This window comes from Rhinopithecus bieti, unplaced genomic scaffold (genome assembly GCF_001698545.2).
Source record: "Rhinopithecus bieti isolate Rb0 unplaced genomic scaffold, ASM169854v2 scaffold_3875, whole genome shotgun sequence".
Classification (NCBI taxonomy): domain Eukaryota; kingdom Metazoa; phylum Chordata; class Mammalia; order Primates; family Cercopithecidae; genus Rhinopithecus; species Rhinopithecus bieti.
The window spans coordinates 1,235,659-1,252,529 of NW_016804422.1; the positions used below are offsets into that span (position 1 = coordinate 1,235,659).

Sequence of the window (16,871 nt, forward strand, 5' to 3'; positions counted from 1 at the left end):
CGGAAGGCCACACCACCTCCGACCTCCGCCTGCTCTGGGGATGCTCCCAGTCCTGCTGCGGCAGAATGCGACGTGCTAACCGGAATCCCTAGGCCGCCTGTCTCCTACCCATACTTGGAGGCCCCGCTCAGACGGTCCTTAAAACGTCTGAAAGGCCGTTCCTGCCAGAGTCCCTGCTACCTGTTACCTCCACCCTTATTTAGTCCTGGTGGACAGCCTCGCTCACCCCTGGAATGACACTTCTGGCGGGTGAGATGGGCCTCCCTGGGCTCTGCAGCCGGGCGTGGGCTGACCTGCCTACAGCTGGGGCCTGATAAGGTGGCAGCAAAAGGGTGGAGGGGAGGCAGTGTTGAAGCTGGAGCAAGTAATTTTCCCCCAATTTACAGGGAAAAACTGAAATTCAGAAAAGTTTAATGTCACCCAGGGGCTGGAACCCAGACCTTTAGCAGCTCTCACTTTCACAATGCCCTTGGGCGACTAGGCTGCAGAGGGGTTTCACCCCAATCCCAGGGCACCTCAAGTGTCCCCACGAAACCTTCCTAACACCTGTCCACTTAGTAGGGAGGCCTCTCAGGGGGCTAGCTGTACTAGGCCCTTGCAACTGACCTATGGGACCTAAGGCCTGGCCCCTCATGGCTCCTGTCACCAGGTCTCAGGTCAGGGTCCAGCAGGCCCTGACCTGACGTGTGGAGCCAGAGCCACCCAATCCCGTAGGGACAGGTTTCACAACTTCGCGGATGGGGCTGTGGTGGGTCACAGTGCAGCCTCCAGCCAGAAGGATGGAGTGGCTCCCACTCTTGCTACTTCTGACCCAATGCTTAGGGGTCCCTGGTGAGTGCCCCCCACCCTGATCTCCATCTATCTTCAGGAGGGGGTTGGGCCCATCCTCCTAGGATGAGAAAAAAGCTGGGGAGCCAGAGGCTCAGTGGACATGGGGCAGTAACCTTGGCCTCTTGAGCACAGCTGGGAAGCCCTAGGAACACACATACATTGCCCACTTAGGCCTCTATTAGCACGTCTGCTCTAGCACTGAGGCAGTGTTGGGACCACACAGATGCACGCACACAGCAGTTAGTGACCTCTCCTGAGCCTGATCTACCCCTCTAACCTAGCATATGCCCCTGTGCAGGTGAGAGCCCAGATTTGGTGTCTGAATGCCTAGCCAGGGCCCCTGGCTGGGTAACGTGATGGCTCTGGGCCTTAGCATTCTCATTTGAGAGATGAGATGGGGCAGGCTCCATCACCCACTGCTCTCACAGAGCGTACATGTTAGATCTGAGCCCGGTGCCTGCCACTAAACAGAGGCACTGGTGATAACTACCAAGTCTGGGCCTGCTTCCCAGGGGAAATTTTTTTCTCAAGTATCTGTGCAGGGGAGCTAGACTGGCCCTTGAAAGTGCATACAGGGTCCATCCCAGAACTTTTGTAGCTTTGATCCCCTGAAAGAACAAAGTGTGGACATGCCAATACACATTACTGACATGTATGCCCACCTGACCCGCACCCACTCATGCCCACTCTGCAGGGCAGCGCTCGCCATTGAATGACTTCCAGGTGCTCCGGGGCACAGAGCTACAGCACCTGCTACATGCAGTGGTGCCCGGGCCTTGGCAGGAGGATGTGGCAGATGCTGAAGAGTGTGCTGGTCGCTGTGGGCCCTTACTGGACTGCCAGTGAGTGGCCACTGGGCCTGGATAAGACTGGGGGCAGGGGAGCCTGGGCTGTGGCGTTACCCTGTGCCTTCTCCAGGGCCTTCCACTACAATGTGAGCAGCCATGGTTGCCAACTGCTGCCATGGACTCAACACTCGCCCCACACGCGGCTGCAGCGTTCTGGGCGCTGTGACCTCTTCCAGAAGAAAGGCGAGTAGGGGTGGAGAGGGACAGGGTGGGAAATAGGGGACCTCAGCCCAAGTTGATCTTCCGTCTCTTGCTCCCAGACTACATACGGACCTGCATCATGGACAATGGGGTTGGGTACCGGGGCACCGTGGCCACAACCGTAGGTGGCCTGCCCTGCCAGGCTTGGAGCCACAAGTTCCCGAATGATCACAGGTGAGACAAACACGTTCCCTCCGTCCCGGCCTGGGGCCTTCCCCTGGCACACACTATAGTGATGTTCTGAGCCCTCAGATACACGCCCACGCTCCGGAATGGCCTGGAAGAGAACTTCTGCCGTAACCCTGATGGCGACCCCGGAGGTCCTTGGTGCTACACAACAGACCCTGCCGTGCGCTTCCAGAGCTGCGGCATCAAATCCTGCCGGGAGGGTAAGCGACGCCGGGTCAAGCTGGGAGAGTGGATGGACAAGCCCACGCCCGTCCACGAACCCACTGGCTGTTTGTCTCCAGCCGCGTGTGTTTGGTGTAATGGCGAGGATTACCGCGGCGCGGTGGATCGCACGGAGTCAGGGCGCGAGTGCCAGCGCTGGGATCTCCAGCACCCGCACCAGCACCCCTTCGAGCCGAGCAAGTACGCGCAGGCGGTGGCGGCGACCAGGGGGCCGGGCTAGGGAAGGTCCAGGACTCCAGGGGCAGGGCTCCGTGTAGGGCAATTGGGCGGGGCCAGACAAGCCTGAGTCCCAGGGTCTTGTTCACGCCCCATTACCGCCCCCAGGTTCCTCGACCAAGGTCTAGACGACAACTATTGCCGGAATCCTGACGGCTCCGAGCGGCCCTGGTGCTACACTACGGATCCGCAGCTCGAGCGAGAGTTCTGTGACCTTCCCCGCTGCGGTAGACGGCGGGAACCGGGCCTGGGAGGGTACCTGGGAACCTTGGGGAGGGGCGTGGCTTGGCTGGGGAGGGAAGAGGGGCTGGTCGTGACCTGAGAGCATATCCCTTAGAGTACCGTACACCTGCGAAAGGTGGGTTTGGTCCCAGCCCCAGAGGGATCTCAGCTATAGCTCGGGGTCCGACCTATATCGGTCCATCGAAGGATCCGAGGCACAGCCCCGCCACGAGGCCACGACTGTCAGCTGCTTCCGCGGGAAGGGTGAGGGCTACCGGGGCACAGCCAATACCACCACCGCGGGCGTACCTTGCCAGCGTTGGGACGCACAAATCCCGCATCAGCACCGATTTACGCCAGAAAAATACGCGTGCAAGTGAGGTGGGGGGCGGGCGTTGGGACGTGCTGCCGCGGGTGAGACGGGAGGAGGGTAGTCACGGGCTTAGGGCTGGAGGCTGGCGGGCTAGGAATGAGTGGAGTGCCTGCTTAGAGACCTTCGGGAGAACTTCTGCCGGAACCCCGACGGCTCAGAGGCGCCCTGGTGCTTCACACTGCGGCCCGGCATGCGCGTGGCCTTTTGCTACCAGATTCGGCGCTGTGCGGACGACGTGCGGCCCCAGGGTGAGGCCCGAGCTTGGGGGCTAGAGCTGGGGCTGGAAGCCTGGAACCGGAGGGCCAGGGCGAGGTCTCGGCCTGATGGCTGCCCCCACCCGCCGCAGACTGCTACCACGGCACAGGGGAGCAGTACCGCGGCACGGTCAGCAAGACCCGCAAGGGTGTCCAGTGCCAGCGCTGGTCCGCTGAGACACCGCACAAGCCGCAGTGAGTTCCTGGTGCTCCCGGCCCCGCCAGGGCCCTAACCCCGGGGCGGCATGCTTTGGTGTCTGGGACCAGAGCCTGGAGATGGTTGGGACTACTCTGCCACGATTTTGCTCCCGCTCCCGCCTAGGTTCACGTTTACCCCTGAACCGCATGCACAACTGGAGGAGAACTTCTGCCGGAACCCAGATGGGGATAGCCATGGGCCCTGGTGCTACACGATGGACCCAGGGACCCCATTCGACTACTGTGCCCTGCGACGCTGCGGTGAGCACTAGTGATGCTTCCCCCATGACCTTGCCTCAACCGCCACCACCAAAGGCTGGCTCCCTTAACCCCAGTGAACTTTGTCTTTCAGCTGATGACCAGCCGCCATCAATCCTAGACCCCCCAGGTTAGGAGTTGGGCCAGTTATGGGTTGGGCCCTTTAGCCCACCACATCCACACAGTCTGGGTTTCATCCATCCCATCCCATCCTACAGACCAGGTGCAGTTTGAGAAGTGTGGCAAGAGGGTGGATCGACTGGATCAGCGTCTTTCCAAGCTGCGTGTGGTTGGGGGCCATCCGGGCAACTCACCCTGGACAGTCAGCTTGCGGAATCGGTGAGGCACAACTGCTTGTCTCCCACAGAGAGGAGCTGAGGTGGTGTCCTCTGTGGTTATCCCACTGGGGGTTGGGAATCTATCCCTGCCCCCAGAGGTCCTAGCCAGAAGATGGCAGGTCTAGCATCTGTCCCAGGACTCTGTTCCCTTCCTAATTCCCCACTCCTCCAGGCAGGGCCAGCATTTCTGCGGCGGGTCTCTAGTGAAGGAGCAGTGGATACTGACTGCCCGGCAGTGCTTCTCCTCCTGGTGAGCCTCCCTTGTATTTGGGGACCCAGTCTCATCCCACCTTCCCCCTTCCCCAGGCAAGCTAACAAGTAAGCCTTGGGGCAATGGACTGAGAGTCACAAATGACCTAACAGAGCTTCTCTCCCAGCCATATGCCTCTCACGGGCTATGAGGTATGGTTGGGCACCCTGTTCCAGAACCCACAGCATGGAGAGCCAGGCCTACAGCGGGTCCCAGTAGCCAAGATGGTGTGTGGGCCCTCAGGCTCCCAGCTTGTCCTGCTCAAGCTGGAGAGGTATGTGGACAACCTGGGAGGGTGTGAGGTGGGACTGGGCCTTGTGGCCTCAGACCCTGAGTGCCCCCATTCTTGCTAAAGATCTGTGACCCTGAACCAGCGTGTGGCCCTGATCTGTCTGCCTCCTGAATGGTATGTGGTGCCTCCAGGGACCAAGTGTGAGATTGCAGGCTGGGGTGAGACCAAAGGTAAGAACATAGTGCACAGGACTGCTCGTAGCCAGGAAGCGCAGCCTTGGATCTTCCTCCAGGGCCCTCTCCTTCTCCCCATTCCCCTCACTGCAGGTACGGGTAATGACACAGTCCTAAATGTGGCTTTGCTGAACGTCATCTCCAACCAGGAGTGTAACATCAAGCACCGAGGACGTGTGCGGGAGAGCGAGATGTGCACTGATGGACTGTTGGCCCCTGTGGGGGCCTGTGAGGTTGGTGGCAGGGCCCTGGGCCAGCCCTGGGAGGGTATGGGGGGGCTAGAAATGAACTATTTTATCATGAAGGGGGCTAGTCATTGCTGTGGCCCAGGGCCCTCATCAGTTCTCCTACCTCCCAGGGTGACTACGGGGGCCCACTTGCCTGCTTTACCCACAACTGCTGGGTCCTGGAAGGAATTATAATTCCCAACCGAGTGTGCGCAAGGTCCCGCTGGCCAGCCGTCTTCACGCGTGTCTCTGTGTTTGTAGACTGGATTCACAAGGTCATGAGACTGGCTTAGGCCCAGCCTTGACCCCATATACCTTGGGGAGGACAAAACTTGTCAGACATAAAGCCACTTTTCCTCTTTATGCCTGTACAGATGCTTCTTAGCCTCTGCTTCCAGGAAATGAGTCAGTGACTCCTTGCTAGGGCCTGGGTGGCTTGAGCCCAGCACACCCTGGGCTAGGTGATCTGTCCCTGGGACTACTTTTGCCCATGGGTGCCGTGGAAAGGCAGGGTCTCACTAGTCCCCCAGACATACTCTTGGGAGGGGTGCTGCAGAGTCGTTGCTAATGGAAGGGGCTGCAACAGGGAAGCTAGGCTGGTACAGAGTCCCGGTTGCCAGGACAGGCAGAGGCTAAGCCTCTCACTGTTCCCTCCCTTCTCACACTGGAGGCAGATGAAGCCCTTGTGGCTACCACACCCAGAACCTAGGGCCTCTGCACACCAGGGTGGGAGGTGGGGTTGGGACTGGCTTGGTACAAAGTACCAGCAGGAACCAGGCTCTGTGTCCTAATTTATTATGACTACATAGCCCACATTCCTCTGCCCACGCATCCGTGGAGTCCAGAGTCCAGAAAGCCTCCTGTTGCCCTGCCAGACCTTGGAGCTCCCCAAGAGCGAAGTGTGGCACAGGCTGATCAGCTCATGTAGAATGGCAGGGCTTCAGCTGCCCAAGTGTGTGCGTAGCCAGAGCACAGCATTCATGAAGCTGTCTGACTCCACCTCCACCTCTGATAGTGCGTGGGTGCTTTTGGGATACAGCAGGAGCCTGCAGAGATTAGTCAGCAACATTTAAGGTTGGAGGGTCCTCCTGTGCTCACCTGCCCACCAGCTGCCAGGGCTTTCCTGCTGCACTCACCGAACAGGCACATTCCGGGTCTTGAGGGCACGGTAATACTCCATGCCCTGCTTGAAGGGCACACGCCGGTCCTCCTGGCCCAACATCAGTAACAGTGGTGTCTTCACCTGGGTGTTTGGAAGGGAGTGGGGAGCTGTGTTGAGCTGGGCCCTGGGTTCTGGATGGATGAGCAGTACACAGGGCAAGGAGGGGGCTGCATACCTGAGGGATGTATTTGATGGGCGATTTGTCCAGCATCTCAGCCCACACGCTGAGGTCTGGCAGGCAGTCACTGCTGAAAGGAAAGCCAGCCTCCACCACGCACCTGCAAGACACCAAGCTGATGCAGACCCAGGAATTCTAGGCCTGCAGGGCTCCATGAGAATATGAGGTAGAGGAGGGAAGGGCAGGGACCTGTGGTGTATGCCTACCAGTCAGGGATGTCAGTGGAGCCCAACATGGAGGCGATGTTGATCACAGGGTTCCGGGCCACGCAGGCCCCTGTTAGGTCTCTGGGTACTGACCAATCAAGTGGCAGGAGATGAAGCCACCATGGGGAACCACCCATAAGGGCCACATGGCTTGCATCCAAAGTGTTCCCTCCTGGAGCACCTGTTCCACTGCAAACTGCAGGGTGGGGGCAAAGCATGCTGGCAGCCCAGCCTGCCCACTCAGCTGAATGGGGGCATCCCCCTGGCAGCCCATGTTTCAGCCTGTCCAGAAGCCCCAGCCCCTGCTACCTGGACATCCTTCACATCCTGGTGGCCCACATTGCCTGGGAGGGAGAGGATGCTGTCCTGGCCAAAGCCCGTGGAGCCACGATAGTTCACTGAGGGCGGGGAGGGACCAGACAGTGTAGTCAGGCAACATTCCCAGCCCCCTGGACACCCTTTTCACACATCTGTGAAGTAGGCCCTGGGGCCAGCTATACCACAGACTGTCAAGGGGAAGGGACCCAGAGATTTGAGGCTGCCACCGAGTGACCACAGTGCCCTTTCCCTGGAAGTCCCAAGTTAGTTCTTGTTATCACTATGCCACAGAACCAGAGGCTGGGCCCTGGCAGTTCCTGGTAGTGGTTACTAGGTCTGGGCTACAGAAAGACCTGGAGACTAGAGTGGCACCCATGGTGCTTGTACAAACAGGTCCACCCCTCTCACTCCACCACAGTCCTAACAGAGCTGTGGGTCCCTGCTCACTCACCTAGTAGTACCGCAAAGCCCATCTTGCAAAGCATGGCTGGGAACAGCATCCAGGCAGTGACAAAGGATGAATGGGGCCCCCCTGCAGACAGGGAGCAGAGGGTGAAAGGGCCAGCTAGGAGGAGGGCTGGGAGGGCAAGGGCTGTTTAACGCCAGATGCCTACCGTGGGGCATAACCACCATGGGCACCTGGGTCTTATCTGGAGGGTTGCAGGGCTGCAGTAGGATTGCTTCAAAGTCAAGGCCAGCTGCAAGGAGAGGGCAGCAGTCAGCAGGGCCAGACTAGGGGCTTCCCCAACCAAGGCCCCATCTGTAGCTGCAGGTCTGGGGCTGACCTCTGGGTCAGAGACCTGGCCAAGGTAGTCCACACCATGACACATGGACCCCAGAAGTCTCATGCTTCTTCTGCCCTCATCAGGGAGCCCCACCCTGCAGGCACAGCATTCAGGATGAGGTGTGGTCACTGAGACTTGTACGAGGCCTATTTTCTTTGGACCTGGGTCTTCCCACTACAGATGATTTGGCCTGGTGGAGCCCAGGTGATACCCAGAGCAGGCGCTCAGAGGTCTAGATGCTACTTCCCATGCCTATCCACAAGAGGAACAGAAAACCTCTTAGAGGTCATCCCCAGAAACCCCACAATGCGAGACAGGAGGTAGCAAAGGTCACCGCAGAGGCTTTGTGCTGGGGAACCTGGAGAAGACATCCCTCTGCCCCTGGCCCAGCTCACCATACTGCACATTCTCTTGCTCTGGGGGTGGCTGTAGCACCCGGATGCCCCAGTGGATGTCAGGAATGGGCTCGGCCTCCTCCAGGGACACCCACAACACTGACTGCTCCTTCCCTGCAGAAGGCAGGAACCCAACTTTCTGCCAAGGGGAAGGAATATGTCACAGGTGGCCTGGCTGCCTCCCTGCCCTTCCCTTCTGCCCACAGTGGGAAATAGGCAGCTCTCACTATGCTGGGCCCTCCACCCACCTCCAGAGGGTATAGCATGGTTTCGTGTTGTGGGATGGTATATACCAAGGTATTCACACTCATACAATCACACACAGGTACACCCTTCCCTCCTCAGCTTTTAGGCTCTGTTGTCTCCTTAGATCTGTAATACCAGGACTGGGCACTTCCCCAGGCACCTTGTTCTGTACAGAGCAGATTCTAGCCTAGTAGTTCGTCCCTGTGAGTGCCAAACCCTCATGGACCATGCCAAGCTGGGCCTGTGTCTTGGCCCATCTGTATGCTGACCAGCCATGGTCAGACTCGGGGGCCAATTCCCTGACCTGGTGAGCTCTGCCTGCCCAGACCCCCTGCCTCCACGGCCTGGAACCCACTGACACTCACCAGGGTTGGAGGTAGACTGGGTGTGGAAAACTGTGCCACCATGAGGTCCCGGTCAATTGTGAGCAGCTTCCAGCTCCCACCTGACCCTCCTGGAAAAGGCAGATGCCACTAAGTGCTTAGCAGGAGCCATCACCTTTCTTACCTGCTTCTCTTTAACAGAGTCCCAGGCTGGAGACTCTATGGAAAGGTGCCCAAGAAAGTGCCCAACTGCACATGGCCCTGGATGAGCCTCCTGCTCTCAGTCCCTTGTTCATCTGACAGACACTGGCTGGGCTGGGAACTGCCAGACCTTGAGACACATCAGACCATGCAGACACATCTGCCTGTCCATTGGTGGCTGCTGTGTGCAGGGTGGCAGCTGGGACCAGGGAGTATGCTGATTTGGGGCAGTGGTGTCCAAGCAGATTCTGAAGCAGTTGTACAATGAAATGTAGCTTTGGAATAATATTTTGGTAGCTTTGTGGAGGAGCGGGTACAGTCAGGTCAGGTGGAGGACTCAAAACACATTTCAAGGGCAGAATCACCAGGCCTAAGTATGGGGAAGACGCGGGAGTCAACACTGGGCTTTTCCTGGGCCCTGAGGTGGCAGAGCTGCCTCTGCCTGAGACAGGCACCCAAGGTTTGCAGAGGGAGAAAGATGACTCTGGCAGATCTTGATAAGAGAGAGTTTTGTGGGTTTTAGGAGCAGAGGTAGGGGCCATGCTGAGGCTGGGCCAGGACACATGGAGCAGAGTTAAGTGCTAAAGGGCAGTAGAGCAGGGAAGCTAGTCTGTTGGTTGGGTAAGGGTCTACACGGACAGGGCCTTTGGGGACCTGTTAGTAAAGGCTGTGGAACAGTCAGTGGTGCTGAGTGGCTGAGAATGCCATCACTGCCCCACATGCTGGAGCTCCAGTCCCCCACTGCCTGGCAGGCTTGCTCACCAGCCCTGTCCTTACCACCATCCCCAAAGCCTTGCTCACCAGCTGTGAGGGAGGTCACGGTGCCCACTTGGGTGTCCACAGCAAACAGGTCCTGAAGCAGGGGGGAGGCCACATGTGGGACCACATCCAAGAGTACTCCCTCTACCTATGGGTCCCTCCCCTACCTCCTCTCTACCGTCTTGGAGAGCCCTGGCCAGACCAAGGCTGTGGACAGCTATGGTGATGGTTACTCAGTGCAGTAGGGAGTAGCGTGAGGGCTTGGGTTCAAATCCCAGCACCATCACAACTTGCTGGGTGACCCTGGGCAAGGTAAGGAATGGCTTTGAGCCCCTTTGAGTTGGTACGAGCACCAAATATCACACCCGAAAGGAGCCTGGCACACTGTGGGTGCCTTTACTCCATCCCTGGGGGAAGGGCTCAGTCCTGTCCCCATCAGCTGCCATTACAGAGTGTTCAGGGATCCACCCTATGGCAGTCCCCTTGATCCCCAGCTAGAAATGCCTGGGAGGGGTTGCATCTCTGCCTCAGATGAAAAGGCCTGAGTTCTGCTGTGGTGCACCAGGGCAGCCAGTCCCCTCCAGGAGAAATGAGTCCAGGATGGGCAGGCAGGGTTTTAAGGGGCTGATGAGACTTTGTGGCTGGGCATTTCACCCAGGGGCATGCACGTGCTATGTCTCAGGGGCGCAGGGCTCCTGGGGGTTGACCACAGGGGCTGCCCCTCAACACAATCAGTGTCCCTCACCTGCCGGCTGCGCTGAGCCGAGTCAAAGACCACTCTCTGGCTGTCAGCTGACCAGCATCCCAGAGGCAGAAGGCTGCAGTAGATCCCAGAGAAGTTCTCTGTAAAGACAGGAGGGGAGGGCTGGGGCTGCATCCAGCAGTGGAGGTAGGGAGGGTCAAGTCTACAAGGCAGGCTAGGGTACTGGGGAATTCACCCAGGGCCCTGCTCAGGCACCAGTTGGGCCCCTGCAGCTTGTGGCACACATGGGGGCACCCTAGGCGATGAGGAACTGCCTGAGTGGTGGCTGAGGGGCAGAGGCCTCTGGGGACCCAGAGAGGCAGAGCTCAAAAGCTCCAGAGAGAAACCGTGGGTGCTCAGAGGAAAAGCACTTGCTCTCCTGAGTCGCTCCAGTTGAGCCCAGGTAGGTACCAGGTGCTTTAACCAAGATATCATTTGTCTGTCTTATCTCCACTGTGGTGCTTAGCACAGCGCCTGGCACAGGGGGCTCAGTAAATCCCACCCTTTAGTATCATCACTCACTTAACGCTCACTATAATCCTATGAGGCAGGCAGACACAATCACCCCTCCATGAAGAAATGGGGGCTCAGGGAGGCCAGGACCCTGTCTGACGACATAGCTAATTTAGGGCAGAGCTGGGATTCATACTACGTTCCCACCACTGCATCCCTGCAACCCAAAGAGAAGACAAAGAGGCTATCCCTCATCCACTGAACTCCTGGAACTGGCCGGGTGGCCTGAGAAAACAAGAGACTCATCCTTGAGATGTTCCAGGAGAATCCAAGCAGAGCTATGAACACTCAAGACAGGAGTCTCTCAGCCAAGAGCCACCCTCCTGAAGACCCAGTTGACTTCAGAGCTGGACAAAGGTTGCTGGGGTTAGGAATGGCGGACAGGATAATATCATGCCCTTGGGTCCAGAGCCTCTCAAGTGTGACATTCCAACCTAGTGCACTTCCCGAGACGCACTCGAAGGAATCATGGTTTTGGTTTGAATCAGCCATTGGAAAAATAAGAAAAATCTAATTATGACCTGCAGCACAGGAAATAACACATCATCAGCTTGGGCCACTCTGATCTCAGCTTGGTCCTACAACTCCTTGCTATCAAATTGTTCCCTATGGTGACAGCCCCACTCCCTGAGGATGCTGGGCACAGGGCTGGCCCAGCAGGGAGGGAGGGCCCTCAGAAGGAACCTAGGAAAGAAGAACGGGGCGGGATGCAACAGATGGCAGGAAAGCAGAGCTACAGGCCCCACTGCACCCACCCAGCCAGGTATGCCTTACCTCCCAGCTGCCGAGGCACAACGTCTACCACCACTGAGGTAACCTTGGTATACCAGTCATACTGCAAGAAAACACAATGGTCAGGCCGAGTAGGGGACAGGCAGTTCCCTTAGGGCACAGTGCCCTGTGCCTATCCCCTTTTGCCTCAGGTAGCCCCAGGAGAGGAGGGAACTGGAATGAGCCTGATGTATCTCTTTTCTGGTGACCTGGACCAGATGCCCAAGGGGCTTCAGATAGGCATGTCCCTCTTGACTTTTACCAGGGGCTCAGAGCTCTTCCTGGGGAGGGTCTGGGATTATGTAACTCCCCACTATATCCCAGCCCCTTGTAGAGCCTGACTACATGCAGTTGAGAGCCAAGGGGAGGAGCATTCTTGCAGATGAGCATTCTCTCAAGGTGGCATACCCCAACAGTGCAAAGCTCTCCATGGCAGCACTCTCAACCTCTAGGCCCTGCCTTGAGAGGACAGGCAGAACTCACACTGCTACTGCACTGAGGACAGAAGGGCACCTACTGAGGGCCCATGGGGAGATGATGCTGGCCCTTCAGCTCTCATCTACCATCCCATCTTCTTGCTGACCATCCTCCCATCCCCGCCACCTCCAGCTCACCAGGCACAGCTGGCTGCACTGATGATGGGGGATCAGAGATGGGTACTGCAGGTAGACAATGCGACATTGGTCTGGGCTCAGCCGGGGAGAAGAGACAGCCAGGGAATCATCTGAGAGGAGCTCTGGGCCAGATGGAAACAAGAGCATCACGCAGGCTGGCAGGGCCAACATGTGTCAGCAAAGCACAGGTGGGCATCAGCCACTTACCACACTTCCCCCCGATGAGATCCACATAGTACAGGGCTGACCTGGAACCGCGAGACAGACATTCAGTCTCAAGGCCAGCTGGGCTGCAAGGTCCCTTGCCTTGCCCCACTCCCTCACCTGCGATTGGTGCAAAAGCGGATGCCCAACCGGAAGGGCTCATGCCACCAGCCCACAAACACCACACCAGCATCTCCAGGGGCCCAGAATGCCTGCAAACAAGATCACAGGGCAGAAGTGAGCAAGGGGTGGTAGCTCAAGAAGGGCCCCAGACTCCAGGAGGGACATAGGCTGTTGCTGCTGACCTGTCCAGGGGACACATTCTCAGGGACCCCCTCAAGCACAGAGATGTTGCCACTCTCGACATCCAGCACGCAGAGCACAGGGATGCTTTTGGAAACCATGTTTTCTCCCCAGTCTTCGTAAAATACAAACTGATCCCCCTGAGAACACAAGATACTCAATGCACAGCCTGTCTATAGGAGCTGCTCTGCTTCCTAGAAGCTAGTGCCTCCCCAGGTCTGACAAGCACAGTATGGGAAGGGAGCACACTGAGCCCCAGGGCTGCCCTGCTGGGCCTTCGTGGATTGACCACGAGCACCTTGATGGCTTGGTCTGGCTTCTTCAGCCTGGCTATCTCATCATCGCTGGCACTGACGTCCAAGGCTTTGGTCTGAAAGAAGGACTCGGCCTTGGGGCGCTTCCTCTCTGCCACATACAACAAGTGTGTCTCCGAGTGCGACCAGGACAGGCAGCCAAAACAGTCTGGGTGCAGGGAGGGCCAATCAGGGGGGGCCCAGGGCTACGGCTACCCCTCCTGTCCACCCTGCCTGCTCACCACCCAGATGCCTCACCATCCTCATAAACAGGCCCATGTTTCTCCAGTGCTGATAGGTTGAAGCTCTTGAGCTTCCGGTTCTTCTCCCAGACCTGAGGAAATCTGGGCATTAGGCTGTTTGCCCGCTAACAGAGCCTTATCTGTGGGGCAGAGCCTCTCTCTAGTCACCCACTACCTGGTCCCATGTAGACTCACCTCCAGGAACTGCTTCTCTTCCCCAGGGCCCGTGCCTCCAGCCTTGCGCAGCACAGCTTTCATGCTGCCTGAAGGAGACTCTCTGCTCAGCAGTCTGTGGACATGGGGTAGCACAGGTCAGGAGTATTTTGCAATAACCCCTTCCTGCTCCCTTACTGGGCACCACCTCTTAGGAGAGATTTAGGCTCTGGCCCCACACCAGCTTCTGAAGCACCTCTAGCCCCACCTTGCCTTTCCTCCCTGAGGCAGAGACTCTACTCTCCCCAGCTCCCCAGGCCACCACAGGCTCTAGTCCAGGTGAGTTTGGAGCAAGCCTCCAGTGCTTATCAGGCCATATCACCAGAAACTGAATGAGCTCCCAAGGGGGCAAGAATCTGGCTCCTGGCCTCCCTTCTAGGCACATGGTGGGCATTCACAAAAGACTTGCATTGCAGACGGCCGTGGCCTTGCTCACAAGATTCCTCCCTCAAACTTACTCCCCCCGGGTCTCCACACTGTTGCCTGCAGGTCCGGCAAACACCACTGAGTCCCCATCATGGAACACCAGGTATTGGCGGCAGAATCGAATGTTCTCCATGCGTTCCAGGTCCCTCTGGGTCCACTCTGTGAGGGGAGGCATGAGGCTGCTCACCTTGTCTTGGCTACTCCTGGCTACTGCCCCCGGCCCGGCCCCACCTGACCCAGGAAGGCCTAGATCTTCCCCAGTCTCTCAATCTGTCTCCAGACACTGACACCCTGGCTGTGGGCTGGACAACACTTGTCCACAACCCTAATCCAGGCCTCCAGAGCCTGAGCTGACAGCCTCTTTGAGAGAACCCTCTAGTAACCCCAGCACCCACCCTGGAATCTTGAGGGCAGCCTGGCATGTGTATGGGATGGAGTGTTGGCGGAGAGCCCTACAAGGTCCACGTCCTGAGCCCAGGTTTGAATTCTACCCCTACACTGTCATCTCGTGCACTCATGGGCACCATCCGATAACGCCCCGCACGCCCCCGCCTCCCCACACACCTGTGTGCAGGGACCTGTGGGAGTGTATCCTCCAAGTCCAGGCCGGCTCCCCATACACCCTTACACACTGTCAAGCAACGAGCTCTCCACACCCCCTTCCTCCCCACCCCAGTGCGCGACCCCGTCGCCAGCCAGTTCCCCTTCGCACACACACCAGTGTGCACCGTCCGGTACTGGCCGCCGTACTGCGTGGTGACCTCCGGGCCCAGGCAGGCGGCGCTCAGCGCGGGCTGGCGGCTAAGGCCCCGATACAGAGCCGCCGCCTCCTCGGGCTCGCTCAGCAGCACCTGCGCAGGGGACACACCAGGGTCAGGCCCGGCCCGGGCTGCAGGGACCACGGGGACCACGGGGACCGCGGGCCGAGCCCTCACCTGACGTTCCATAGTCTCCTCTCTGCCTCCCGGGCGAGGCGGGGCGGGGTGTGCTCGCGCCCGGAAGTGAGGCTTCCGGGGGCGGAGCCTGGGACCGCCCCGGCTGTCTCCGCCCCTGCCCGGCGGCAATCTGGGACGCTGGGGGCCTCCGGCGAATAGGCGAGAACCGTTGGCAAGGGGCGGGCCTTGACGGTGAGAGGACCCGGCCTGGGAGCGAGAAGTCCTGGGTGGGAGAGAGCAGGGGCGTCGAGAGGAGGAGCTGGCCTTCCAGGGGCGGACTAGTCAAGTGGGGAGCGGGGCCGTGGGCCGAGTCCCGGGCCTCTTACCGAGGGGCGAGGCGTTGGATCTCGGAGGAGAGAGGGGGGCCCTGTGGAAGCGGAACCCGGGAGCCGGGCTTCGGGGAGGGTATAAGGGCCTACGAGAGAAGCGGGTGAGACGGGGCTGCGAGGCGGAAGCAGCGCGGTCGGACGGGCATAGCCAGAGCACCTGAAGGGCGAGGCCCGAGGGGAATGGGACCAATGAGTCTCTGAGGATGAAGGGCGAGGCGGGCGGGTCCAGAGTGAAGCCCCGCGAGGAATGAGGAGCCGGGAGCCCGTGAGGGTGAGGGCGGGGAGGGGGGAGCCGGCCGCATCGTGGATCTCCCGCGGCTCTGGGGCTGACTGTAGGGTTCCTTCGGGTCCACTACGAGTCGACATTCACTAGACAGTGCCAGGCCCTGCCCTGGAGGGACTCCCAGGCAGACGAAGAAGAGAAGGGCCAGAGTCCGGGCGGAGGGCGCAAAGCAAAGCCCTGGGGTGCAGGGCAGAGGGGCGAGTGCCAACTCTCAGGGTGCTGCCTGGGCTTATCAGTCACCAGGCCTGCCGCAAGAGCTATCTATCCCCGCAGCCTTTACCCACCCTTCTCAGTGGCTCCTTGTTGGGGACCGTGAGCTGGTGGGTCCCTGCCGTCCTCCCCAGGCCTCAGCCTGAGCTCTTGGGTGTGGGGACCCTGGTGGGCTCAGACTCCACCCAGGTCCAGGGAGCTTCCTGTGGAAAGAACCTAGGCAGGCAGGCTTCCTGTGCACGTGGCACAGGATTGACTGGGCTAAGGTGCCAGCAGAGATCAGGAGAGGCTGGACAGTAAGGATGTCCCCTCCATATACCTGAGTCTGGCTGGTCTTCCACATTCAGGGCCCTGGCTCCCTGCTCCATGGTGTGCTTGTGATTGAGAGTCCACCTGTCTGGCCTGCAGCTTCCCCTTTCCCATCAGCCGCATCATTACTTACTCAAGATTACTAGTTAAGTTAAAAAAGAGTACCGCCCGGCTGGGCGCGCTGGCTCACGCCTGTAATCCCAGCACTTTGGGAGGCCAAGGCGGGCGGATCACGAGGTCAGGAGATCGAAATCATCCTGGCTAACATAGTGAAACCCCGTCTCTACTAAAAATACGAAACATTAGCCGGGCGTGGTGGCAGGCGCCTGTAGTCCCAGCTACTCGGGAGGCTGAGGCAGGAGAATGGCGTGAACCTGGGAGGCCGAGCTTGCAGTGAGCCGAGATCGTGCCACTGCACTCCAGCCTGGGAGACAGAGTGAAACTCTGTCTCAAAAAAAAAAAAAAACAGTTCCGGCGGCTCTCGCCTATAATTCCAGCACTTTGGGAGGCCGAGGCCGGTGGATCACCTGAGGCCAGGAGTTGAAGACCAGCCTGGCCAACACGGCGAAATCCTATCTCTACTAAAAATACAAAAATTAGTGGAGTGTGGTGGCACGCACCTGTGATCCCAGCTACTTGGGAGGCTGAGGCAGGAGAAGCTCTTGAACCTGGGAGGTGGAGGTTGCAGGGAGCCGAGATCGCGCCATTGCACTCTAGCCTGGGCAACAAGAGTGAAACTCCGTCTCAAGGAAAAAAAAAAAAGAGTCCCAACTTTCTGACGCCACTGCATTTGTGAGTATGTACAGAACTGTATCAAGG

The 16,871-nt window shown here is 58.7% G+C and overlaps 2 protein-coding genes across 13 annotated transcripts; one reads left to right on the top strand and one right to left on the bottom strand.

The window, feature by feature from the left end:
* Nucleotides 1–4: 4 nt before the first annotated feature.
* MST1 (macrophage stimulating 1) lies at nucleotides 5–5,463 on the top strand. Of its 12 annotated transcripts, none has more exons than XM_017868062.1 (19): nucleotides 174–249; nucleotides 650–831; nucleotides 1,526–1,673; nucleotides 1,750–1,862; nucleotides 1,940–2,054; nucleotides 2,133–2,269; nucleotides 2,351–2,471; nucleotides 2,616–2,762; nucleotides 2,845–3,105; nucleotides 3,220–3,350; nucleotides 3,449–3,551; nucleotides 3,679–3,815; nucleotides 3,907–3,942; nucleotides 4,031–4,151; nucleotides 4,323–4,400; nucleotides 4,528–4,674; nucleotides 4,756–4,862; nucleotides 4,959–5,098; nucleotides 5,224–5,463. In XM_017868062.1, exons 2-19 carry the CDS (start codon nucleotides 738–740, stop codon nucleotides 5,383–5,385), a joined length of 2,298 nt encoding a protein of 765 aa, XP_017723551.1. In that variant the 5' UTR covers nucleotides 174–249; nucleotides 650–737; the 3' UTR covers nucleotides 5,386–5,463. The 12 variants fall into 12 exon arrangements, 11 of the variants coding, with proteins under 11 accessions (XP_017723550.1, XP_017723551.1, XP_017723554.1 ...); XM_017868065.1 differs by having other exon boundaries at nucleotides 2,845–2,993; nucleotides 3,449–3,555; XM_017868064.1 differs by having other exon boundaries at nucleotides 2,616–2,734; nucleotides 3,449–3,555.
* Nucleotides 5,464–5,871: 408 nt separating this feature from the next.
* APEH (acylaminoacyl-peptide hydrolase) lies at nucleotides 5,872–15,502 on the bottom strand. Its single transcript, XM_017868072.1, is given in 25 exon segments — nucleotides 5,872–6,138; nucleotides 6,229–6,335; nucleotides 6,430–6,532; nucleotides 6,639–6,706; nucleotides 6,709–6,762; nucleotides 6,764–6,805; nucleotides 6,808–6,834; nucleotides 6,948–7,036; nucleotides 7,408–7,488; nucleotides 7,571–7,654; nucleotides 8,137–8,275; nucleotides 8,748–8,836; nucleotides 9,708–9,759; nucleotides 10,411–10,508; nucleotides 11,695–11,755; nucleotides 12,306–12,427; nucleotides 12,513–12,553; nucleotides 12,630–12,721; nucleotides 12,815–12,952; nucleotides 13,111–13,274; nucleotides 13,364–13,439; nucleotides 13,543–13,636; nucleotides 14,019–14,145; nucleotides 14,705–14,837; nucleotides 14,922–15,502. Coding segments are annotated over 25 exon segments (2,199 nt in total). The 5' UTR covers nucleotides 14,934–15,502; the 3' UTR covers nucleotides 5,872–6,032.
* Between the last annotated feature and the right edge of the window lie 1,369 nt (nucleotides 15,503–16,871).

Excerpts from the sequence above, each read along its gene's own strand:
- MST1 (XM_017868060.1), top strand. The coding sequence starts at position 738 with ATGGGGCTGTGGTGGGTCACAGTGCAGCCTCCAGCCAGAAGGATGGAG. Across the intron at positions 3,106-3,219 it reads CCAGAAAAATACGCGTGCAA|AGACCTTCGGGAGAACTTCT; the intron begins GTGAGGTGGGGG and ends GTGCCTGCTTAG. Across the intron at positions 4,152-4,322 it reads ACAGTCAGCTTGCGGAATCG|GCAGGGCCAGCATTTCTGCG; the intron begins GTGAGGCACAAC and ends CCACTCCTCCAG.